Raw genomic sequence first — 27,247 nt, 5'->3', positions numbered from 1 at the left:
GGGAGAAGGCATGCTTGGAGGCAGGGGCTGAAATTGCCGGTCTGGTGACCAATCTCCCTCTACTTCAACCCCAGTAGGCCCAAAGGTAGTTGGGGATGAGATGGGGTCAGTAGGATGCCGCTGAGTCAGAGGGAGCCCCGCTGGGGAAGATTGCAAGGCAGCCTCCAGCTTTTTTTCTAGCGCCTTAATGCGCTTCTCAGCCTCTTTGATAGAAGATGATGAGGCAGATGAGTGGGCTTTGGCCTTCTCTTTAGGCTTGCCCTTAGCCTTTTCTTTAGAAGGGGCAGGAGAGCTTGGGAGATCCTTTCCCTGGGTCTCCTCCATGGTACTCACAATTGCTAGTCGTTGTGACTAAAAGTTTCTCTGGTGTCTGACCTCCGGTAGCTTATCACTCGCCCACCTCGTCAGGATCACCCGAAAAATGGCGCCCTCGGTTTCCCGGGCTCTGCGCCTGCGCACTAGGGCGTTCTAGCCCGTTCGCGCCAATTCCGCCTTGCCGCCCGTCGATTACGCGCCAAAAGGCGCTCGCGCCGCACCAGCGCTCCCCCAAAATGGCGGCGCCCAGCCTCCGCGGCTCCTCGGGCTGCCGTCCGGGTCCTCCGACCCTGAGGCTTCTCCTGGCCTCACCGGGGGGCTGCATTGTCCCTGCCGCGTTCTCCACGGAGCTTTGGGGCTTCCGGCGGCGGCGGCGGCGGCGGCGGCTTTCCCAGTAGCGCGCCGCTCCTCTAGCCTCATCGGCTGTGAGGCGCTCGTATCCCGTCTTGCGGGCGGCATCGAGCCTCCCAGTGGGGAGGGCGGACCTCCCCACCTTCGGCTGGCAGCCTCAGTATGGCCTCGGAGGCCAGGGACCCCCAGGCTGGTTGCTCCCCTGCGGGGTGTTCCCACTGGGGGAATACATAACCCCTGGGGAGGATCGTTGGGGGTGATGCCCGCTGAGGGCAGCGACCCCAAAGAAAACCGTCTGGATCCTCCTGTGTCTTCATTCTGAAAAACAAAGAACAGAAGATTAAACCGGTAATAACATTTATCACAATTTTATTTTTAAATAAACCTTAAGCTACAACTCAGTATGTCTCTACTCATTGACTGAGTTTTTAAAACTGGCTCATGGGAAGAGCAGAGGGGGCGGTGCTAGATTAATATGTAAATCTAACTCAGTCTCTACCAATAGGATTGGAGTAATACCCATGTTGGACTCTCCTTCCAGATGCAATGGAGAAACTTGTATTTACTTATTTGCAAACTTTAGGAGGGGAATGGAGGGGCGGGTGGGTGAGTGGGATAGAAACCATACCCAGATCGTATCTGCAGACTTGAGCGTAGAGTTTGAGTCTAGAAAACGATTCCTTGTTGGCGTGAGCCGTCTGCGAGAACCACTCAGCCACAGACTTCTCGGAGAGTTTGTTTGAAGCAGTGGATCCCACTCGCATGATCCCGTCTGGCAAGAGTTTACAGATGGGCCGATGCAAGCCGAGTTTGCAGGACTGCAAAAGAAGAGACGGCAGGAGGGAAGCACGGTGAATGCAAAGCACTGGTTGACCAATCTTTGCCGATGGACTTGCTGCGCCAAGGTTATCCTAACCTTATTTATTTATTGGATTTGTATGCCGCCCCTCTCCATGGACTCGGGGCGGCTAACAACAGTGACAACAAACAGAATGTAAAAAATCCAATACTACAACAGCTAAAAACCCTTGTTATAAAAACCAATCATACATACAAACATACCATGCATAAATTGTAGAAGCCTAGGGGGAAAGATTATCTTAATTCCCCCATGCCTGACGGCAGAGGTGGGTTTTGAGGAGCTTACGAAAGGCAAGGAGGGTGGGAGCTATTCTAATCTCTGGGGGGAGTTGGTTCCTTGCCAGACTCAGGGTGTCACATGACCTATCACAACTTTCCCCCCCCCCCCACTAAAATGGGGGTAGTCGTGGCCAGCATGTGACACATCCGTCCTGTGGAACATGAGTTTGACACCCTGTCCTAACTCATTTTAAAGAGCATATGCTGGGAACCATCTTTCAGCTGTGGCGAGGGGGATGTTTGCCCAGGTTCGCCTGGTGCACCAGTTGCGGCCCTATCTGGACAGGGACTCACTGCTCACAGTCACTCATGACCTCATCACCTCGAGGTTCGAATACTGTAATGCTCTGTGCATGGGGCTACCTTTGAAAAGTGTTTGGAAACTTCAGATTGTGCAGAATGCAGCTGCGAAGCAATCATGGGATTCCCTAGGTATGCCCATGTTACACCAACACTCCGCAGTCTGCATTGGTTGCCAATCAATTTCCGGTCACAATTCAAAGTGTTGGTTATGACCTATAAAGCCCTTCATGGCATCGAACCAGAATATCTCCGGGACCGCCTATTTCCACATGAATCACAGCGACCGATTAGGTCCCACAGAGTTGGCCTTCTCCAGGTCCCGTCGACTAAACAATGTCGTTTGGCGGGTCTCAGGGGAAGAGCCTTCTCTGTGGCGGCCCCGACTCTCAGGAACCAGCTCCCCCCGGAGATTAGAACTGCCCCCACCCTCCTTGTCTTTTGTAAACTCCTTAAAACCCACCTCTGCTGTCAGGCATGGGGGAATTGAGACATCTCTCCCGGGCCTATATAATTTATGTATGGTATGTTTGCGTGTATGTCTGCTTTAATAATGGGTTTTTTAAAATGTTTTTTAAATTATTAGATTTGTCATGAATTATTTTATTGTTGTGAGCCGCCCCGAGTCTACGGAGAGGGGCGGCTAACTAACTAACTAACTAACTAACTAACTAACTAACTAAATAAATAAATAAATAAATAAATAAATAAAAATAAAATAAATAAAATAAATAAAATAAATAAAATAAATAAAATAAATAAAATAAATAAAATATAGAATGCAAGGAATCCTCAACTTATGACCCTAAGGGAGCCAGCCCATGTCGGTCATAAGTCACAGCAATTGTTAAATTTTACAATCTTTCTTGCAGTGGTCATCTGGAGAATTACCACAGTTGTTAAGTTAATCTGCGTTTTTTACATGAACCAATGGTTCTTTATGGACTCTGTTTAAAAAAAACCACACACCTCAAAACGACCCAGAAATGTTGGCTAGGGGAAGGGGGGGAACAGAACATGTGGTCACATAACACAGGACACTGCAAATGTGGCCATGTTGCCAAGTGCCTGAAGTTTAATCATGTGACTGGAGGAGGGACACCATCGCAACTTCAAATCTGGGTTGTAAGCAGCTAGAATAGTCATGCGGTGGTTAAGTGAATGGAGTTTCCCCATTGACTTTGCTTGTCAGAAGGTCGCAAAAGGTGAACCCGGAACACTGCGACTGCCACAAATATGAGTTGATTGCCAAGAATTTTCTTCACGTGACCATGGGGATGCAACAATGGTCATAATTGTGAAAATGGTCATAAATCACTTTTTTTCAATGACGTTGTAAGTTTGAACAGTCACTAAGTGAACTGTTGTACAAGGGGACTGGAGGCTAAAACATATGAAGGACAGGTGCAGGAATTGGGTATGTCTAGTTTAATGAAAAGGACCAGGGGAGACCTGATAGCAGTGTTCCAATATTTCAGGGATTGCCACAAAGAAGAGAGAGTCAGGCTATTCTCCAAAGTACCTGAGGGTAGAACAAGAAGCAATGGGTGGAAACTAATCAAGGAGAGAAGCAACTTAGAACTAAGGAGAAATGTCCTGGCAGTTAGAACAATTAATCATTGGAACAGCTTGCCTCCAGAAGTTGTGAATGCTCCAACACTAGAAGTTTTAAAGAAGATGTTGGATAACCATTTGTCTGAAGTAGTGTAGGGTTTCCTGCCTAAGCAGAGGGTTAATCTAGAACAGTGTTTCCCAACCTTTTTTGAGCCACGGCACATTATTCACATTTACAAAATCCTGGGGAACATTGAGCGGGAACGGGATGGGGGGGGCGGGGGGCTAAAAAAGTTTGGACAAAAAACCCCTTTCTTCCTCCCTTTCACCCTATTTCTCTCTCCCTCCCTCTTTCTTTCCCTCTCTCTCTCCATCCCTCTTTCTTTCTTCCTTCCTTCCTCTCTTTTTTGCTCTTTCTCTCTCCCTCCTTCCCTTCCTCTTTCTCTCTTTCTTGCTTTCTCTCTCTCTCTTGCTATCTCTTTTATTCTCTCTCTTTCTCTCTCCCTTGCTTTCTCTCTCTCTTTCTCTCTCTTGCTTTCCTTCTCTCTTTCTCTTTCTCTCTTGCTTTCTTTCTCTCTCTCTTTCTCTCTTTCTTTCTTGCTTTCTTTCTCTCTCTTTCTTTCTCTCTCACGCACACTCTCTCTCTCTCTCTTGCTTTCTCTCTCTCCCTTGCTTTCTTTTTCTCTCTCTCTCTTGCTTTCTTTCTCTTTCTTTCTCTCTCTCTCTCTTCCTCTCTTTCTTGCTTTCTCTCTCTTGCTTTCTCTCTCACACACACTCTTTCTCTCTCTCTCCCCCTTGCTTTCTCTCTCTCTCTCTCTCTCTCTCTCTCTCTCTATTTCTTTCTTGCTTTCTCTCTCTCTTTCTCTCTTGTGCACCATGCCGGCAACAGAGAGAGAAAGAGAGAGAGAACGGAGAGAGAGTGGAGGGCGGTTTGCCGGTCCGCGGCCCCCTGGATCAGCGGCCCCGCATGGCTCCAGCGCGGACTCCGCCGTCGCCTTCCCTCCGCCTAAGAGGCAGCGGCCACATTCACCCCTTTGCCCTCCCAGGCATCCATGGCGCTCAGCGCCCGGCCATGCGCCGCCTCCGCCTCCCGGTACCCCGCCCGACTTCTACCTACAGGAATGGGTGGTGGGGCACCACGAAGGGCGGCGCTTGAAGGCCACCATGGCGCCGTTGTCATCACGGCGCAAAGCCACGCAGTCCTGGATCACTCACTTCTCCGGCCAGCAAGTCGGCTGCCTGGGAAAGCGGCGCACTTTTTAAACGCGCACTTTTCAAACGCGACGCTTTCCTGGGCAGCCGACTTTGCTGGCTGGAGAAGGGATCGATTCAGGACTGCGTGGCTTTGTGCCACTTCAAAAATTTCTGCGGGGGGGTTTCCTAATGGCTGTGCGGGCGCACGCCCACGCAGCTTAGAAGCAACAGTGGCCGGCACCCTCCCACCGGGCCCCAAAAGCTCACTTGCCGTCACCGCCAAGGAAGCTCCAGCCAGGCTGGGCTCGCGGCACAGCTGACCATGTCCTGCGGCACACTAGTGTGCCGCGGCACACTGGTTGGGAAACACTGGTCTAGACTCTAGAAGACTTCCAAGGTCCCTTCCAATTCTGTTGTTATTGTTATTATTCGAGAACTACCTCACCTCCTAAATATGAGTCAGTTGAATATAAATCACGTGACCATGGGAATGCTGCAATGGTTGTAAGTGTGAAAAATGGTTATAAGTCACTTTTTTTTTCAGGGTCGTCTGTTTTGTAATGTCGAACAGTCACTAAATGAACAACTGTTGTAAACCGAGGACTACCTGTACTGGTAAACACAAACAAGTGCCCTTTTTATTAAATAAGCCTTCCCCAAATTTTTGGTCCTTTTTTGTTCATGTCAAACAATGCCAAAAGTTGGAACTCAGGTGGGCAAACAAGCAGGAGAGGTGAATTTAAAAGTCTTTTAAAATTTACTCTGTAGTTTACTTTGGCAGCTGTTGAATGGCATTCTTTGTTTACCTGCTTTTCAGCAAAACCTTTGCAAGTGAAATAACGTGTCAGGTTCTATGATAGTAATTGAGGTTGAAAAATTATAGCCTTTGATGCAAAAAGGCTTTTTCGCTTGCTCTCAAATTATATTTGATTATTTTTTCCATTTTGCTCTTCATTACTAGGCGTGGTAAATAAACGTGAATCTGAGTTGATGTAGCCCAGTTCTCTTGGATTGAATGTCCCTTTTGTGTAGGGGGGTATAATTTAGTCTCGGGCAGTGGTTCTCAACCTTTCTAATGCCGCGACCCTTTAATACAGTTCCTCATGTTTTGGTGACCCCCAACCATAAGTCTAGTGCCAATTCTTCCAACAGAGCTTTAAACTGATTGGCAGGAAGGTCAGAGGGACACTTCCACTGTAAATGCCTGATTGGTCGGATTGTAAAAATACGTTCCAAGGCGCCAGAATAGAAGTTTTAGTTCCTAACACCATGGGAAATTTGTATTTTCCCATGGTCTAAGGCAGCAGTCCCCAAACTACGGCCCACGGGCCGCATGCGGCCCTCTGAGATCATTTATCCGGCCCACGGGTGGGTGACACAACACAGTGTTCCATCTAATTTTCTATGAATAAAATGCGGTATTTTGTTAGTAACTAATATCAATTATCAAAAAAGTTGCAAAAGTTTTTTCCCCTAATTTTGTCATCCAGTTACATCCATTTTCTTTTAATTAAATTCACTCCTTAATGTTCCTTCAAAAAGTACACCAATTATATTTCTAACTTATTAACCATTATGCCAAAGTGCTTCCTTCTTTCTTTATACATTTTTCTATAAGCCAAGAAAACCTACAATCAGATGTTAACAAAAGAAAATTAAAAACAAAACATAAACATATATGAATTTCAGACTTCTTCCCCCCCTCTAAATAGTACATTCCCATTTTGTTTTTTACTTTAAAATAAGGTATGTGCAGTGTGCATAGGGATTTGTTCAGGGTTTTTTTATAGTCCGGCCCTCCAACAGTCTGAGGGACAGTGAACTGGCCCCCTGTGTAAAAAGTTTGGGGATCCCTGGTCTAAGGCGACCCCTGTGAAACAGTCCTTTGACCCCCAAAGGGGTTCCGACCCCTAGGTTGAGAACCACTGTCTTGGGTATGTTAGGAAAAGTCAGGATAATCTCACATAAAGCCATGTTAGGATATTGTCTCCAATACTTCATACAGATAGTCCTCAAGATAACACAGCACTGGAAAAAAAAGTGACTTATGATCATTTTTCATACTTATGACCATTGTGGTCTCCTCACGGTCACACATGATCAAAATTCAGACGCTTTGCAAACCGACTCTTATTTATGATGGTTGAAGTCTCCCGGGGTCATGGTGATCCTCTTTTGTGACCTTCTGACAAGCCAAGTCAATAAGGAAGCCAGATTCACTTAAGAACCATGTGACTGCAGGGATTCACTTAACAACAATGGCAAGAAAGGTCACAGAACAGAGGCAAAGTTCACTTGACAAATGTCTCACTTAGCAAAAGAAATCTGGGGCTCAATTGTGGTCATAAATCAAGGATTACTTGTATTATGTTGACACCTTTTTAAAATATGATTTTATTGAAGAAAATGTTAGGAAAATATAATACTTTGAAAAGAGCCAATAAAGTAAGAAAGAATAGGGAATAAGTAAAAAAGAAAAGATGACACTATAATTTCCTTCTTTCTATGGACTAAAATTTTTTAATCTTCACACCCATAAACCATAAGGTCATTTTTCTCATTTTTCAGTTTCCAGTCACTGCAACTGAGATTGGCATCTTCCAAGATCAATGGAGTAAATCATGAAATAAGCCATTGCACGTTCAAAATATGCACATGGAAGTATGAGCACCACCCCCTAGAGTCGGGAACAATTAGCACATATGCACAAGGGGAACTTTACGGTGCTTATGGTGCTTTCCAAATGTATTTGTCAGCCCTGAAGATCCAAAGTTACAGATGGCTTCCAGGGCTGCCAGGCTGCATTGGGGTAACAATTCTCAGAATCACTCAAACAACTTTCTACAAAATTGGGGACTTGTCTTAAGGTGTAATTTGGGGAAAGAGAGGAGATGCTACTGATGAAACTGTCAGACGAGACAGGCAAGAGCTCAATGGTCAGAGAAAGATACGTAAGAAAGACCTTTCCAGCGAATCCCAGCGACCGATTAGGTCTCACAGAGTTGGCCTTCTCCGGGTCCCGTCGACTAAACAATGTCGTTTGGCGGGTCCCAGGGGAAGAGCCTTCTCTGTGGTGGCCCCGACTCTCTGGAACCAGCTCCCCCCGGAGATTAGAATTGCCTCCACCCCCCTTGTCTTTCCTAAACTCCTTAAAACCCATCCCTGCCGCCACGCATGGGGGAATTGAGATATCTCCCCCGGGCCTATACAATTTATGTATGGTATGTTTGTATGTATGTATGTATGTATGTCTGATTATTTATTTGTTTGTTTGTTTGTTTGTTTGTTTATTGATTTGATTTGATTTGTATGCCGCCCCTCTCTGTAGACTCGGGGCGGCTCACAACATACAATAAAACAATTCACAACAAATCTAATAAATTTAAAAAATTTAAAAAACCCCATTATTAAACCATAATGGTGTTTTTAAAATATTTTTAAATTATTAGATTTGTTATGAATTGTTTTATTGCTGTTGTAAGCCGCCCTGATTCTAAGGAGAAGGGCAGCATAAAGATTGATTGATTGATTGATTGATTGAATGAATCAATCAATCAATCAATCAATCAATAAATATAAAAGTGGAAGCAGGAAGTTTGTGCCTTCAGACTTGGCAAGATTCTATTACGGGTAGTCATTTCAGCAACTATTACAACAGCACTGAAAAAAGTAATTGTTGACCAGTTCTTGCACTTGTGAGCAACACTTGCAACATCCCCATGAACATGTGAACAAAATTCATACTTGGCAACTGCATGTTTATTTACAACAGTTGCGTTGTCACAAAGTCACGTGATTCACTTGTGATTCACATTAAAGACAGATTCACTTTAATGACCACATGCATGATTCGCTTTATAACTGCAGTGATTTATTTGCTTGGCAATTGTGGGCCCCCAAAAAAGGGCCATAAAATTGGTTGCAACTCACTTAACAGCCACTTTGCTTAGCAATGGAAATTCTGGTTCCATTCATTCATTCATTCATTCATTCATTCATTCATTCATTCATTCATTCTATCTATCTATCTATCTATCTATCTATCTATCTATCTATCTATCTATCTATCTATCTATTTGATTTTTATGCCGCCCTTCTCCTTAGACTCAGGGCAGCTTACAACATCCGGGTCCTCATTTTACCCACCTTGGAAGGATGGAAGGCTGAGTCAACCTTGAGCTGGTGATGAGATTTGAACCGCTGACCTTCAGATCTACAAGTCAGCTTCAGTGGCCTGCAGTACAGCAGTCTATCTGCTGTGCCACCCCTAATTATGGTCATTAAGTCAATAGTTAAGGCTATCCGTAATGTAAGCTTACAATAAACTAGAATTAGTTGATTAATTTATTTTGTCATGTTTCCAGTTTGGTTTACTTGGGAGGTTTGACAGAAAGGCATTAAGATTAGAGAAAGTGATTGTCCTTAAGGAGTTGACACATTTACAGAATAAGATGTATTTTGCCTCTTGTGGTATGAGTATGTAAAACTTTAAAATTTTGAATCCATGCATTATGGATACTGTATATTTTGAAGTATAAGATGCACTGGAGTATAAAAGTCACTTTAGTTTGGGGGGGGGAGGAAAATAGGGGAAAACAATCTGCCTACCAGGTATTCATCTGGCTAGTCCTTAGTCTGGTCAGCCTCAGCATATTAGTTTTATTTATTTATTTATTTATTAGATTTGTATGCCGCCCCTTTCCGTAGACTCCGGGCGGCTCACAACATAATAAAACAATTCATAACAAATCTAATAATTTACTATTTAAAATTTAAAGTAGTTAAGACAATCCCATTTTTAAGCAGACATACCTACAAACATACCATACATAAATTATATAGGCCCGGGGGAGATATCTCAGTTCCCCCATGCCTGACGACAAAGGTGGGTTTTGAGAAGTTTACGAAAGGAAAGGAGGGCTGGGGCAGTTCTAATCTCTGGGGGGAGCTGGTTCCAGAGAGTCGGGGCCGCCACAGAGAAGGCTCTTCCCCTGGGGCCCGCCAACCGACATTGTTTAGTCAACGGGACCCGGAGAAGGCCAACTCTGTGGGACCTAATCGGTCGCTGGGATTCGTGCGGCAGAAGGCGGTCTCGGAGATATTCTGGTCTGATGCCATGAAGGGCTTTAAAGGTCATAACCAACACTTTGAATTGTGACCGGAAATTAATCGGCAACCGATGCAGACTGCAGAGTGTTGGTGTAACATGGGCATTTTGGGGAAAGCCCATGACTGCTCTTGCAGCTGCATTCTGCACGATCTGGAGTTTCCGAACACTTTTCAAAGGTCGCCCCATGTAGAGAGCGTTACAGTAGTTGAGCCTCGAGGTGATGAGGGCATGAGTGGCTGTGAGCAATGAGTCCCGGTCCAAATAGGGCCGCAACTGGTGCACCAGGCGAACCTGGGCAAACGTCCCCCTCGCCACAGCTGAAAGATGGTTCTCTAATGTGAGCTATGGATCAAGGAGGACGCCCAAGTTGCGGACCCTCTCTGATGGGGTCAATAATTTCCCCCCCCCCCCCCAGGGTGATGGATGGACAGATGGAATTGTCCTTGGGAGGCAAAACCCACAGCCACTCCGTCTTATCCGGGTTGAGTTTGAGTCTGTTGACACCCATCCAGGCCCCAACAGCCTCCAGGCACCGGCACCTTGGTGGCTTTGGTTGCACGGGCTTGCTTTTTTTCCCCTGGTTGGGGATAAAAAACTATTTGTAAAACACTTTACTTTTCTCTCTTTTCAGAGAGAGAAACAATGAAAAAAGCAAGCAAAGGGAAGATCACTTGGCTAGCAAAGGGCAGAAGAGGTGTCACTCATTAGCACCTCATTAGGACTGAAAAAGAAGATCTCTTCCCTAGCAAAGCACAGAAGATTGCTTCACTGTTAGCACCTTGTTAGGGCTGAAAAAAAGCTTAGCAAAAGCTACATTCAGAGCATAAGCTATAATGATTATATTCAGAGAATCATGAGAACTGCCCAGAATATCATTGGGCTCCAGCTACCAGCCCTGGACCATATATTCTCGCTATTTTAGAAAGGTGCACCACATTCTCAGAGACTCTTCTCGTCCTGCTTACAATCTTTTTGGACTGCTGCCTTCTGGCAGAAGATACAGAACAATTAAAACTCAAACCACACGTTTTTATCCCAGAGCTATAATTGCACTTAACAATGTACTAGGGGGTCACCATCAGTGAGCTGCTGGACAATACTACTTGGTCTGTTGTGCGGATGTTGGATAGTTCAGGTGGGAAATTGTGTCAGGTTGAGCATCTTCTTTTGGATTGTTATGTATATTGAGATTGGCCTTTGGCGTCATACGAATTTTGTTGTATACTGTGTATATAAATACAATGACAATAATGTATGTATGTATGTATGTATGTATGTATGTATTATTATTATTATTATTACTATTATTATTATTTATTGGATTTGTCTCTCCGGAGACTCGGGGTGGCTAACAGCAATAATAAAACAGTATATAATAATAATCCAATACTAAAAATGATTAAAAAGCCCATTAATATAAAAAGCAAACATACATATAGACATACAATGAATAAAATTGTAAAGGCCTAGGGGGAAAGAGTATCTCAATTCCCCCATGCCTGATGGCAGAGGTGGGTTTTAATTAGCTTTCAAAGGGCAAGGAGAGTGGGGACAATTCTAATCTCTGGGGGGAGTTGGTTCCAGTGGGCCGGGGTCGCCACAGAGAAGGCTCTTCCCCTGGGTCCCGCCAAACGGCATTGTTTAGTTGACGGGACTCGGAGAAGACCCACTCTGTGGCACCTAACTGGTCGCTGGGATTCGTGCAGCAGAAGATAATCGTGCAGCAGAAGATAATTATCCCTGAGATAATCTGGTCCGGTGCCATGAAGGGCTTTATAGGTCATAACCAACACTTTGAATTGTGATCGGAAACTGATCGGCAGCCAATGCAGACTGCGGAGTGTATGTATGTATGTATTTTTTATTTATTATTTATAAGCCCCACTGAAATTTTCAGCCTCTTTTTGGGGGGGAGGTGTCTTAGTGTGTCTTATAATACACACAATACAGTAATTTATTTTGAAAGGCCTATTGTTATATCATGTACACCAAAATGTATTTCACGACCTATTTTGCAAGCTAAGTATTACAAGCTAGAAACTTTCCCAGTTTCAACATTGGCCGGATTCACACAATGTTCTTGACCAGTTCACTTCAGGATCTGGGAGTTCAGTGGACATCCTGTTATTATGCTTGCTTAACTAAGTTGGCTTGTTTTGTTGCCACACGATATTTACAAATTCAGTCAGTCTCTCTGACTGTGTCTAGTTAATAATCCACCATGGGTGGCAAAAACCAGGAAATTGGTTAATTCAGTAACTGAATTAAGAAACTGTGTGATTCCAATTGTCAAGAAGCTATTTAATGTGACAGGTAAGAGTGTGTGTCGTTCACACCACTGTAAACCAAGGTCACTGTAAAACTACTTTTCCCTCCCATCCTTAATAAACCTGGGAATAACACTCTAGCGTGCCTATTGAGCCCAAATGTTTTGATATTATGACTTGCTACCGGTAGGAAGGAGTAGCTAACAAGGAAGGAGGTCCAAAACATTTTAAAATAGAAACATAAAAACACAGAAGTCTGACGGCAGAAAAAGACCTCATGGTCCATCTAGTCTGCCCTTATACTATTTTCTGTATTTTATCTTAGGATGGATATATGTTTATCCCAGGCATGTTTGAATTCAGTTACTGTGGATTTATCCACCACGTCTGCTGGAAGTTTGTTCCAAGGATCTACTACTCTTTCAGTAAAATAATATTTTCTCATGTTGCTTTTGATCTTTCCCCCAACTAACTTCAGATTGTGTCCCCTTGTTCTTGTGTTCACTTTCCTATTAAAAACACTTCCCTCCTGGACCTTATTTAACCCTTTAACATATTTAAATGTTTCGATCATGTCCCCCCTTTTCCTTCTGTCCTCCAGACTATACAGATTGTGTTCATTAAATCTTTCCTGATACGTTTTATGCTTAAGACCTTCCACCATTCTTGTAGCCCATCTTTGGACCCGTTCAATTTTGTCAATATCTCTTTGTAGGTGAGGTCTCCAGAACTGAACACAGTATTCCAAATGTGGTCTCACCAGCACTCTATATAGCAGGATCACAATCTCCCTCTTCCTGCTTGTTATACCTCTAGCTATGCAGCAAAGCATCCTACTTGCTTTCCCTACCGCCTGACTGCACTGTTCACCCATTTTGAGACTGTCAGAAATCACTACCCCTAAATCCTTTTCTTCTGAAGTTTTTTCTAACACAGAACTGCCAATACAATACTCAGATTGAGGATTCCTTTTCCCCAAGTGCATTATTTTACATTTGGAAACATTAAACTGCAGTTTCCATTGCTTTGACCATTTATCTAGTAAAGCTAAATCATTAAAATACAGGTACTATCACAATCACAATTGAACTCAACCTTTATGTTGCTAGGTGAGACGTTTATTCACTACATTTTGCTTCACTTTACGACCTTTCTTGCCACAATTGTTAAAAAAACCCACTGCAGTTGTTATTGCCAAGTGAATCTGGCTTCCCCACTGACTTTGCTTATCAGCAGGTTGCCAAAGGGGAATCACAAGACCCCAGGACACGGCCACCATCATAAATTATGAACCAGCTGCCAAGTGTCTGAATTTTGATCGCATAACCACGGGGATGGTTTCAAGGGTTATATAATTCTGAAAAAAGGTCATACGTCAGTGCCATCGTAACTTTGAATGGTCACTGAACTAATTGTTGTTAAGTCGAGGCCCATCCATATATATTTTAGGAAGATTTGCAATTGTGGCCTTCTGGGAAACACAAAGAGTCCAGGCACCCCAAATGACAAGGTCTGTAATCCTACCGCAGGAGGGCAGTACAAAATTTAACCACAGGATGGCACCTTCATAAGATACGCAGCTTTTATCTTCCTCGGCCATCCATTTTAGTTGCTTTGTTCAGATAGGGCCCTGCAGGATTATTTATTTTTTTTGCTGAAGGCTGGAATGCGGGGATTGATGGATGTTCATTTGGGGGGAGGGCCCGGGAACACCCCTGCCCTTCAATTCCTCACCTCGTATATTGCAGTGAGGTCTCGAAAGAAGTTCTTCGCTCCGTTCAGCAGGGCTTCGTTCTCCGGACACACCACCACGTAGGCAATGTCCCTCTGAGATCCGTAGGGCTCCAGCGTCAGCCTCTCCCAATATGGTAAGGCAAAAGGCGACAGCACCAAGAAGTCATAATCGTGCCCCAGCAAGAAGGTTGGAATGGGCAGTGGTTCCGGAGACTCATCGGTTCCTGGGAGGGGTGGGAGGAGAAATAATAAATAAATAAATATAGTTTTCTTCCCAGATGTCCTAATGAAGCGGAACATAAACCCCGTCCATTACACTTTCAGAGGAGTTTTCAACTTCATAGAAAGTTGTCTGGTGTGATTCTGAGAATTGTTACTCCAAAACATCTGGAGAGCACCACTGCAGTCTAAAATTTTCCAAGAATCTAATTCTAGGTCTATTGATGGATTTCAATTTTTTTAAATTTCATGTACGTATATTCTGCCTTTATTATTTAAAAACTAATTATTTTTACAAATCACTCAAGGCAGATTAACAAGGCTATGTTATCTGTCTTGACTGATTTGTAAAAATAATAATTTTCCACCTATTTTTCCCACAACAGCAACCCTGCAAGGTAGGGTTAGGCTGAGAGAGAGTGAGTGGCTGGCCCAAAGTTACCCAGCTGACATTCACGGTAAACTGAGACTAGAACTCACAGATTCCTGCTTTCTGGCCTGTTGCTTTAGTCACCAGACCAAGCTGGCTCTCTTGATTAAATCGGCTCAAACCCTCCTACCTCCACATCTCCAATAAACTGGAAACAACACAATAAAGGCTTTACTACAAAACTAAATCTTTACTAATAGTAAAACCACCAGTTTTGGTAATGGTAATGTCCCAGGCTGCATGAAGTTTATTTCTCCATAAGAGAGATATGGAATAATTGTTGTTGTTCAGTCATTAAGTCATGTCTAACTCTTCGTGACCCTAAGGACCACAGCACACCAGCCACCATCACCCCACTCTCCACTGTTTACATAGAAACATAGAAGACTGACGGCAGAAAAAGACCTCATGGTCCATCTAGTCTGCCCTTATACTATTTTCTGTATTTTATCTTAGGATGGATATATGTTTATCCCAGGCATGTTTCAATTCAGTTACTGTGGATTTACCAACCACGTCTGCTGGAAGTTTGTTCCAATGATCTACTACTCTTTCAGTAAAATAATATTTTCTCATGTTGCTTTTGATCTTTCCCCCAACTAACTTCAGATTGTGTCCCCTTGTTCTTGTGTTCACTTTCCTATTAAAAACACTTCCCTCCTGGACCTTATTTAACCCTTTAATATATTTAAATGTTTCGATCATGTCTCCCCTTTTCCTTCTGTCCTCCAGACTATACAGATGGAGTTCATGAAGTCTTTCCTGATACGTTTTATGCTTAAGACCTTCCACCATTTTTGTAGCCCGTCTTTGGACCCGTTCAATTTTGTCAATATCCTTTTGTAGGTGAGGTCTCCAGAACTGAACCCAGTATTCCAAATGTGGTCTCACCAGCGCTCTATATAAGGGGATCACAATCTCCCTCTTCCTGCTTGTTATACCTCTAGCTATGCAGCCAAGCATCCTACTTGCTTTTCCTACTGCCCGATCACACTGCTCACCCATTTTGAGACTGTCAGAAATCACTACCCCTAAATCCTTCTCTTCTGAAGTTTTTGCTAACACAGAACTGCCAATGCAATACTCAGACTGAGGATTCCTTTTCCCCAAGTGCATTATTTTATATTTGGAAACATTATCTTGCCACAATTCTGTAACTACCATTTAAACTATTTCCAGGATTACTCTTCACTATAAATAAAAGCTAAGAAAATTTACAACAAAGACCAAGCACCCAGTTGATTAAAGTAGGGGGTCTCCAACTTTGGCAACTTTAAGGCTCATGGATTTTAATTCCTCGCTGACCGGGGAATTCTGGGAGTTGAAATCCACCACTCTTCGAGTTGCCAAAGTTGGAAGCCCCCGGATTAAGGGATAGTCATGCTTCATAGACAATGTTTACCATAAGAGCCTCGTCCAGCCATTTTATGAAACTGTTGCCACGTGAGGGGCCCTTGTACACCCCAAGATCGAACCGTTCGCTTTTTCTGAATGGCATCCTGAAGAACTGGTTGGAGCGAGAGCAGCATGCGAAGGACGTCCTGAGAACATTGCGTGCTCACGTCTACAACTGGAAGGACAAAAGTTCATTCAGATGAATTGGGCAGCAGACAACTGACCACTGCTTTTAATTGTTAACAGTTACATTTCTAAAGGCCAGGCCTTGCAGCTCAAGATATGCAGAATTAAGGAACAGGAAGGGAACATTTTCAGTTTTAGATGTCAATTTCTTCTGGGGAGGGAGGGAGGGAGGGAGGTTGGAAGGAAGGAAGGAAGGAAGGAAGGAAGGAAGGAAGGAAGGAAGGAAGGAGGGAAGGAGGGAAGGAGGGAGGAAGGGAGGGAAAGAAGGTGGGAAGGAAGGAAGGTGGGAAGAAAGGAAGGAGGGAAGGAAGGTGGGAAGGAAGGAAGGAGGGAAGAAGGGAGGGAGGGAGGGAAAGAAGGTGGGAAGGAAGGAAGGAAGGTGGGAAGGAAGGAAGGAGGGAAGGAAGGAAGGTGGGAAGGAAGGAAGGAAATTTAGAGCTCAACGTGTCAGGGTCAGATGGTTTCATGGTCAAATAATTCTTGTCAGTAACTTTTTTTCCTGGAAGTTCAAGAGGAATTGATCTTCCTAGAACATAAACCATGTAAAATTATAGGAAACAGATCTTGGACTTTTTTCTGTGTTTTCAGATACCTGTAGAGGGTTATTCTATCCGTGCGTGATCTATTTAAAGCTAACATACTCTGATGACACTGAGTGAGGACTTGTAAGTGGTGAACCTTCTTGTAAATCTTTGTCAGTTTCCACAAGTTAGAACAGGGAGAAAAATATCTCAGCCAGAAAAACCCAAGACCGTCCCTGATTAATTACAATGCAGGCACTACAGCTGTCAAAAACATCTCTGTGGAAATTTCCAGGCTCAAATCAGGAAGCCTGCTATCTCATGACAGGAATTTCTTCCAAATTATTATTTTTTTTAAAAAAATCACAACTTCCCCTTGGGTGTTGACTGGAGAGGGCAAGGATTGCTCTCTAACACAGCACATTTTGTACTGAAAAGTTTATCTCAATTTGGAGCAATAACTGCTAATGATTTAGTACTGATTTATTCAGAATGTGCTCATCAGAATCTATAGCAGGCTAGCCTGGAGACTTCAAGTCCCAGAATTCCTGAGCCAGCCATACTGGCTCAGGAATTCTGGGAGTTGAAGTCCACAGGTCATAAAGTTGTCATCATTGCTCATCCCTGATTTATGCGAACTAAGGTCTGACTATTTTATTTTATTTTATTTATTTTATTATTTTATATTTTATTTTATTTTATTTTATTTATTTATTTAATTTAATTTAATTTTATTAATTAATTTAATTTAATTTAATTTAATTTAATAATTAAATTAAATTAAATTAAATAATTTAATTTAATTTAATTTAATTTAATTTAATTTAATTTAATTTAATTTAATTTAATTTAATTTAATTTAATTTAATTTAATTTATTTATTTGGCTTCTATACCGCCCAATCTTGAAGGACTCAGGGCGGCTTACAGCAGTATAAAATTACAATTAACAACAACAATAAGTTATACAGGTAGACCTTGACTTACAATCACACCTGAGCCCAAAACGTCTGTTGCCCAGCGAGGCACTTCAGTGTGTTTTGCCCCATTTTGTAACATTTTTTACAAACGCAGTTGTCAATTGAATCACTTCATGTATTGAGTCCCACAATCCTTAAGTGAATCTGGTTTCCCTGTTGACTTTGTCAGAAGGTCACAAAAGGGAATCATGTGACCCTGGGGCACTACAGTCATCCTAAATATGAGCCAGTTGGCAAGTCTCTGACTTTTGATCATGTGACCCTGCGGATGCTGCGATGGCCTTAAGTGAGAACAAAAATCCTAAATCTAGACCTGCAGGTCAGCGGTTCAAATCTCATCACCAGCTCAAGGTTGACTCAGCTTTCCATCCTTCCGAGGTGGGTAAAATGAGGACCCGGATTGTGGGGGCAATAGGCTGGCTCTGTTAAAAAGTGCTATTGCTAACATGTTGTAAACCGCCCTGAGTCTAAGGAGAAGGGCGGCATTAAAAAAAAGGAATAAATAAACAAATAAATTTTAGCACGGGTAGTCCTCAATTGATGACCACAATTGAGCCCAGAATTTCTGTTCCTGGGCAGCATTAAAAAATCAAATGAATGAATGAATGAATGAATGAATGAATGAATGAATGAATGAATGAATGAATGAATGAATGAATGAGTCTTTTTTTTTTCAGTGCCCTTTTACTCCAATGGTTGTAAAATGAGGATTCCCTGTAATGGACTGAATGCAGACTGTTAAGAGTGACCATTCTGCAGACTGAAGGATCCCAAATTTTAAAGTTGGTTAAATACCATTCCCACATTCCTCTTTGTCACTGGGGATCCAAGAACAGATAATCTTCAACTTGCAACAGTTCATTCAGTAACCGTTAAGACATTAAAACGGCCCTGGAAAAAAGTGACTTTTTTCACACTTAGAACTGTTACAGGATCCCCAGTGGTCACAGAATCTAAAGTCAGACAAATGGCAACTGATTGGGGTATTTATGACCGTTGCAGTGTCATGTATAATGGTACCTCTATCTAAGAACGCCTCTACTTATGAACCTTTCCAGATAAGAACCTGTGTTCAAGATTTTTTTGCCTCTTCTCAAGAACCATTTTCCACTTACAAACCTGAGCCTCCGAAACTGTAACTGGAAAAGGCAGGGAGAAGCCTCCGTGGGGCCTCTCTAGGAATCTCCTGGGAGGAAACAGGGTTGGAAAAGGCGGGAAGAAGCCTCCATGGGGCCTCTCTAGGAATCTCCTGGGAGGAAGCAGGGCTTCCACCCTCTCTGTGGTTTCCCCAATCGCACACATTATTTGCTTTTACATTGATTCCTATGGGAAAATTTGCTTCTTACAAACTTTTCTATTTAAAAAGTTTCAAGTTTCAAGTTTATTGGATTGATATGCTGCCCCTCTCCGAAAACTCGGGGCGGCTAACAGCAATCATAGACAATATACGGTACAATAATAATCCAATACTAAAAGCAAATTAAAACCCCTTAATATAGTCACGGAATGAATTAAGTTCGTAAGTAGAGGTACTACTGTACAAGCGAAGTCCATGGGGAAGCCATGATGTAATACCCAAGTTACTAACTTAACGGCAGTGATTCACTTTACAACTGTGGCAAGAAAAATTGTAAAATTGGGCAAAACTCACTTCACAACCATCCGGGTTAGCAACGAAAATTTTGGCCTCAATTGAAGTCGTAGGTCAAAAACTATCTCTAGCCTAAAGCGCCCCCACCCCCCAGTTAATTCTGTAGGTTAAGTACCTCTAACGTTCCTGAACTTGACTAGAATTGTGTATGAAGTGGTAGCTTCTCACTGAGATGACACAGAAGGCTATAATTGTTCAGGATAGTGTTGATGGCACAGAGGCTGCAAAACACAACTGCTAAAATTGCTGGTGAGGACATCGGTCGCAAATCACACCTACATTCCACTCCAGGTGTTCATAATTTCTCTTTCTGGCTTGCTTTGCAGTTTAGTGATAGTATCAGCTTGCATTTGGTTTCTAATCCAGATCTGTTTTTATTAGGCTTTTACTTTATTTTTCCGTAGTGATTTTATCACACGCCAAGAATTACTTTGGGGCGGTTTATAAATATTTTATTTTTTATTTATATATATATTTATATTTATATATATATATATGTTTGCCCCCCTGGTGGAATCTGCTGATGAAGGCTCCTCTGACCAAGAAGACATGAGTGACAGGGAGGAGGAGAGTGTGGCAGACAGCTCAGAAGGAGATCAATTCTCTAGCTCCTCCTTGGATTCAGAACAAGAGTTAATGATACAGCCACGCATGAGGAGAGCGATGCATAGGCAACAGCAACTGTGAGATTATTATCAAAGAAAATGAGGCCACCTGTGGTTGGCTGGGGCTGTGGTCATTAGTGAGGCTGCTATAAAGAGCAGCCTGTGGGTTTGGCCATTGTGGAGGATTATCTGATCGTTGCGTTTCGTGCCTGCTTTGCTGACTTTGACTTTTGGTGTGCTGATTTTTCCCCGCTTTGAAACTAAACCAGAGCAAAGTGTGTGTCACTTTGTGAAAGAAGAAGGACTGTGAATTGCTTCACAGCTGCAAGCTAAGTATCACAGAACTGATAAGGGACTTGTACAAATTACCAGTTTGTTTGGAGACCAGTGCTCTTTGCTATACCAAAAGAGGGCTTGGTTTAAGTGAATTTTCATTATAAAGAACATTGTTTTGAATTTTCAAACGTGTGTGTGTCTGAAATTTGTACCTGTGAATTTTTGGGAGGATTCTACCAGAGAGCCCGACAGAACATATATATATATACTCTGTGTGTGTGTGTGTGTGTACACACACACACACACTGCTCAAAAATATAAAGGGAACACTCAAATAACACATCTTAGATATGAATGAATGAATTATTCTAATTGAATACTTTGTTCTGTACAAAGTTGAATGTGCTGACAACAAAATGAAATTGATTGTCAATCAGTGTTGCTTCCTAAGTGGACAGTTTGATTTCACAGAAGTTTGATTTACTTAGAATTATATTGTGTTAAGTGTTCCCTTTATTTGTTTGAAAGGATTTTGTGTGTGTGTGTGTGTGTGTAGCTCAATTTTCGTTCAGGAACTTAAGGCAAGATGCATAACACTGTGTTTTCCCACAATAACAAGCTTCCTTCACTAGTTAAGCTGGGCTAAGGGGGAAAGTGATTGGAGCTTCTGACTGAGGATGGATTTCAACCAGATTTCCCCAGAGCCATAATATTTTAAAGCAGGGGCCTCCAATCTTGGCAATGTTAAGATTTGTAGACTTCAACTCCCAGGATTCCCTGCTGGCTGGGAGTTGACATCTGTAAGTCTTAAAGTTGCCAAGGTTGGAGACTCCTGCTTTAAAACAATCAGACTGGCTTTCAGTCTGTAAAGATTCTTAGTCACCCAAGGGTGCTTCTATGATCCTCTTATACAGGGATCCCCAAACTTTTTACACAGGGGGGCAGTACACTGTCCCTCAGACTGTTGGAGGGCCGGACTATAAAAAAACCCTGAACAAATCCCTATGCACACTGCACATACCTTATTTTAAATTTTTTTAAAAAATGGGAACGTACTATTTAGAGGGGGGGAAGAAGTCTGAAATTCATATATGTTTATGTTTTGTTTTTAATTTTCTTTTGTTAACATCTGATTGTACGTTTTCTTGGCTTATAGAAAAATGTATAAAGAAAGAAGGAAGCACTTTGGCATAATGGTTAATAAGTTAGAAATATAATTGGTGTACATTTGAAAGAACATTAAGGAGGGAATTTAATTAAAAGAAAATGAATGTAACTGGATGACAAAATTAGAAAAAAAAACTTTTGCAACTTTTTTGATGATTGATATTAGTTACTAACAAAATACCGCATTTTATTCATAGAAAATTAGATGGAACACTGTGTTGTGTCACTCACCCGCAGGCCGGATAAATGGCCTCAGAGGGCCATATGTGGCCCGCGGGCCGTAGTTTGGGGACCGCTGCTCTTATAGAATGCAAATGACCAGCTGTCTGCAAGAAATATAAATCCTTCCATTCCCCACCATCTAGTCAGAACTGAAGAAGCTTCTTGGATGAGAAGCTAAATGACTTCAAAATCCAGTTGCCTCCTGAAAAAGCATCTTTAGGACAGACTGGCTTTCAAATTCAGCCTTTTAAAAAACATGAAAAGTAAAAGTGATTCCACGTTTACCTAACCCTTTATCCCTCTCCTACCAATTCTTACCAGTTCTTCATAAAAATATAGTCCTCAATTTATAACTGTAAATGAGCCTAGTAATTACGGTCGCCATGATAGTTGTAAAGCAAGTTACTATGAGATTGGAGTTGATTTTATGACCTTGTTCCCAGTGGTTACTAAGCAAACACCATGGTTGTTTTTGGCAAAACCGTTAAAAATTGTGTGCATATGACTGTGTCCATAGATGAAGGCCAAGGCAGTGTTAAGTGCCCAAAATGTGGTCAGATGACTGCTGGAGGAAGGTTTATGTCATAACTTAGAAACCGGGTTGATGAGGTGCTATTGTAAACCCATGTTTTATGTGGGATTGGAACCTGGCCGGAGTGGCTGTGGCTTTTGCCTCCCAAGGACAATTCTATCTGTCCGTCCATTACCCTGGGGGGAGAATTACTGACCCCCTCAGAGAGGGTTCGCAACTTGGGCGTCCTCCTCGACCCACAGCTCACATTAGAGAAACACCTTTCAGCTGTGGCGAGGGAGGCGTTTGCCCAGGTTCGCCTGGTGCACCAGTTGCGGCCCTATTTGGACCGTGAGTCACTGCTCATAGTCACTCATGCCCTCATCACCTCGAGGCTCGACTACTGTAACGCTCTCTACATGGGGCTACCTTTGAAAAGTGTTTGGAAACTTCAGATCGTGCAGAATGCAGCTGCGAGAGCAATTATGGGCTTTTCTAAGTATGCCAATATTACTCCAACACTCCGCAGTCTGCATTGGTTGCTGATCAGTTTCCGGTCACAATTCAAAGTGTTGGTCATGACCTATAAAGCCCTTCATGGCACCGGACCAGAATATCTTCGGGACCGCCTCCTGCCGCACAAATCCCAGCGACCGGTTAGGTCCCACAGAGTCGGCCTTCTTTGGGTCCTGTCGACTAAACAATGTCGTCTGGCGGGACCCAGGGGAAGAGCCTTCTCTGTGGGGGCTCCGACCCTCTGGAACCAGCTCCCCCCTGAGATTAGGATTGCCCCCACCCTCCCTGCCTTTCGTAAACTCCTCAAAACCCACCTCTGCCGTCAGGCATGGGGGAACTGAAACATCTCCCCCTTGCCCATGTTGTTTTGCCGTTTGATTGATTGACTGTATGCCTGTTTTTTATATATTGGGACTGTTTTATGAATTTCCTAACTTAAATTGTAATTAGATTGGTGGGTTTGGATTTGTTACTATGTACTGTTTTTATTATTGTTGTGAGCTGCCCCGAGTTTGCGGAGAGGGGCGGCATATAAATCCAATAAATCTAATCTAATCTAATCTGTTCTTTTATTCGATCGGCAAACTGAGGCACTTACCATTTCGTTTCGACCAGTGATGCAAACAAGTACTCTTCACAAGCGCTTCGTCAACCTTCCCTCCAGACATGTTGTCCATAAACTGGCGTCCATGTTCCAATGCGAGATAGCAGTCGTAGCAACAGTCTCTCTCCTCGGCTCGCACCAAATTGCCCGCAGCACCAACTTTGGGCAAGGGATCTTGATCTGCTGCCCCAAAGGGCGAAAACAAGTTGGTGCACTGGTCTTGCAGCAAAAGTATCAGCTCGTCGGGAAGCCGGTCCGACTCCTTCAAGCTTCCACTCGGCTCAACGGAAGTCGTGCGAAGGGCCTCGAAGCGTTTCTCCGCTTCTTTCCCGCACTCCGAATTGCGGCCCAAGATGTCTAGCTCATCCTCGAGGAACAATCCCGAGCTGTTGCCAAATTTCCGGTTCATGACCGCGCTGAATCCGCACGTACACCTGTACTGGGCTTCTTGGGTTGGGTCTGGAATGTAAACTCCGACGTCAGCACCTTTGATGTTCATGTTGCAAACACAAATGCAACAGCTGTCAAAGTTACAGTCTTTGAAAAGATTCATCACCGATTCGGACAGAATGAGGGTCACGTAGAGGCTGTGCGCCTCGGGAATCGACGGGACCGTCGCCGGCTCGACCGAGTTTAAGGGCCTGCAGGTGGACGGGGTCGAGGCTGGCGAGTACAAATCGGAATTCTCGTACTTGACGGAGCCTTGCACACTCGATGGCCCGCCCGCCCCGCGGGGAGTCCGAGGCGTCCTTGGAGTCCGGGGAGTTGGAAAGCGAGGGGTGGAAGGGGAAGGAAGGATCCCAGGGCCACTGTTGCTTGGCGGAGCGCTGCTGGGGGGCATACCGAACGGCGTATGTGTTTGCGGAGTGTAGGCAGGGCCGTATTCCTGATCAACGGTGCTCCCGTCCCTGGAGAAGGAAGCAAAAAACTTTTAATTCAAGGCTTTCAAAGAAAACCAACGGGACATATAATGAGCAAAGCATAATTATAAAAGAATTATACAGGAAGTCTGATGACCATAAGGGAGCTTACCAAAGACAGCTAGTTGTGAACTTACAACCACCATTGAGCCCAAAATTTCTGTTCTTAAGTGAGACATTTTTTAGGTGAGTTTTATCCCATTTTACAACCTTTCTTGCTGCACATTTTAAGAGAATCATAAGTTATATTAGTCACACAGTTGTTAAGTGACTTTGCTGGTCAAAAGGTCGCAAAAGGAGACCACGTGGCACACACTTGGGACACTGAGACCGACATAAATACAAACCAGGTGCCAAGCGGCTGAAATTTGACCCCAGGGATTCGGCAATAGTTGTAAATGTGAAAAGTGATCATAAAGTCACCTTTTCTGTGATGTTATAACTTTGAACAGTCACTAAGCAAACTGTTATTAAGTCGAGGACTACCTGTACAGTCACAAGTGATGGTGGTCACAAAGCAAGTCATCCTGTGACTGAACCTGAGTTCATTACTCTTTTTGGATCAGTCATTCAAAGCAAATGCCAACGCGGTAGAAGCAAATGCCACGGTCATTAATTGAAACCATGGTTCGTTTATAGAGCATTTATTGCTGGAAACTGTAAGTAAATACTGGTTTCTGGCAAAGATGCAGTTCTCAGAGAGGGGCGGCATACAAATCTAATAAATTATTATTATAAATTATTAAATCATGATCATATTTATTTATTCATTCATTCATTCATTCATTCATTCATTTATTGGATTTGTATCCCGCCCCTCTCCATAGACTCGGGGTGGCTAACAACAATGATAAAAACAGCATGTAACAATCCAATCCAATACTAAAATAACTAAAAAAAAACTTATTATAAAAAGCAAACATACATACAGACATACCATGCGTAAATTGTAAAGGCCTAGGGGGAAAGAATATCTCAGTTCCCCCATGCCTGATGGCAGAGGTGGGTTTTAAGAAGTTTTCGAAAGGCAAGGAGGGTGGGGGCAATTCTAATCTCTGGGGGGAGTTGGTTCCAGAGGGCCGGGGCCGCCACAGAGAAGGCTCTTCCCCTGAGTCCCGCCAAACGACATTGTGCTCATGATCATGTGATGCTGCAAATAGCTTACAGGTTGGCTGGGAATATGACTGTTCGTAGGTTGAGGACTAACTGTAAGCAGCAAGGAGATGGAAGCAACGGATTATTCCACACCTCCTTGATGTGTTAAAACAGCTTAATATATGTATCTTACACTAGCTTTCTCTCAGATATTTTTAATATTACAGGAAAGCTATATTTTTAGCGCTTTTTGCACTACTTTGATGGGATAAAAATAATATTGTTGCTTACTGCTGTTGAAAATAAGCACTTGGTCTCAAACATTGATTAGAGACCTCATAATTTATTTAGGATCTTTTTCAATGGAATAGAACACCTACACACATTTTTTTCTCTATTAATGAGAAAAACACTGTGACACACATGTGCACACTCCGCTTACCCAGCGCTATCAGACTTCCAGAAGTATAATTCCTGGTTTGTCTTTACTCCTAATAGACTTCTCGGCTTATTAAGATTGATGGTATTAAGCACCCCTAAGATAATCCTTATACTGCAATCAAATTGTACATCAGATAAATGTTTTCCACGATGTTTAAATGGAGAAAACAATAAGCAATGATAAATTGTGGCTTGACATAAAGAAAAGGCGTTTGCCCAGGTTCGCCTGGTGCACCAGTTGCGGCCCTATTTGGACCGGGGGTCGTTGCTCACAGTCACTCATGCCCTCATCAACTCGAGGTTCGACTACTGTAATGCTCTCTACATGGGGCTACCTCTGAAAAGTGTTCGGAAACTCCAGATCGTGCAGAATGCAGCTGCGAGAGCAATCATGGGCTTCCCTAAATATGCCCATGTTACACCAACACTCTGCAGTCTGCACTGGTTGCCGATCAGTTTCTGGTCACAATTCAAAGTGTTGGTCATCACCTATAAAGCCCTTCATGGCACCGGACCAGGATACCTGCGAGACAGCCTTCTGCCGCACGAATCCCAGTGACCGGTCAGGTCCAACAGAGTTGGCCTTCTCCGGGTCCTGTCGACTAAACAATGACGTCTGGTGGGACCCAGGGGAGGAGCCTTCTCTGTGGCGGCTCCGACCCTCTGGAATCAGCTCCCTCCAGAGATTAGAACTGCCCCTACCCTCCTTGCCTTTCGTAAACTCCTCAAAACCCACCTCTGTCGTCAAGCGTGGGGGAACTGAGACATCTCCCCCTGCCTATGTAGTTTTAGTGCATGATATGACTGTATGTATGTTTTTTATATTGGGGTTCCTTGTTTTTTGATTTTTTAAATGTACAATTGCTATTTTAGATTTTAAATTATTAGATTTGTCAATGCACATTGTTCTTTATCACTGTTGTGAGCCGCCCCGAGTCTACGGAGAGACTCTACAAATCTAATAAATAAATAAATAAATAAATAAATAAATAAAAAGAAGGAGGGGGTGGGGGAATGATAGCAGTATTCTAGTATTTGAGGGGCTGCCACAAAGAGGAGGGGGTCGAGCTATTCTCCAAAGCCCCCAAAAGCAGACAAGGAGCAATGGATGGGAATCAAGGACTAAGGAGGAATTTCCTGATAGTGAGAACAATTAATCAGGGGAACAGTTTCGTACGAGAAGTTGTGGCTGCTCTAGCACTGGAAGTTTTTAAGAGGAGACTGGACAGGAATTTGTCTGAAATGGTATAGGGCAGTGATGGCAAACTTTTTCGGGTGCCAAAAGGGTGTGTGTGAGTGTTGGCCTTCTCCAGGTCCCGTCGACTAAACAATGTCGTTTGGCGGGCCCCAGGGGAAGAGCCTTCTCTGTGGCGGCCCCGGCGCTCTGGAAACAACTCCCCCCGGAGATTAGAATTGCCCCCCACCCTCCCTGTCTTTCGTAAACTACTCAAGACTCACTTATACTGCCAGGCATGGGGGAGTTGAGATAGCTCTTCCCCCTAGGCATGGTATGTTTGTGTGTATGTTTGGTTTTATAATAGGGG

The 27,247-nt window shown here is 43.4% G+C and overlaps 1 protein-coding gene across 5 annotated transcripts in view; it reads right to left on the bottom strand.

Annotated features, from left to right (window-relative positions):
* The window catches only part of MED13 (mediator complex subunit 13), a 246,874-nt gene that overhangs the window by 51,226 nt on the left and 168,401 nt on the right, over window positions 1–27,247 (bottom strand). For all 5 annotated transcript variants that reach the window (XR_011557594.1, XR_011557595.1, XM_070735377.1 and 2 more), the window contains exons 16-19: window positions 23,242–24,155; window positions 16,017–16,184; window positions 13,966–14,189; window positions 1,295–1,484 (exon numbers count right to left, since the gene is read on the bottom strand). Coding sequence is in view for 3 of the 5 variants with exons in the window: in XM_070735377.1 (XP_070591478.1) it covers window positions 1,295–1,484; window positions 13,966–14,189; window positions 16,017–16,184; window positions 23,242–24,155 (1,496 nt within the window). In the remaining 2 variants the exon portion in view is untranslated. The remainder of the gene's footprint in view (window positions 1–1,294; window positions 1,485–13,965; window positions 14,190–16,016; window positions 16,185–23,241; window positions 24,156–27,247) is intronic.

Source organism: Erythrolamprus reginae, chromosome 1 (genome assembly GCF_031021105.1).
Source record: "Erythrolamprus reginae isolate rEryReg1 chromosome 1, rEryReg1.hap1, whole genome shotgun sequence".
NCBI lineage: Eukaryota > Metazoa > Chordata > Lepidosauria > Squamata > Dipsadidae > Erythrolamprus > Erythrolamprus reginae.
Note: the sequence above shows the minus strand (reverse complement) of the source record. Positions and strands in the feature narration are given on the sequence as shown.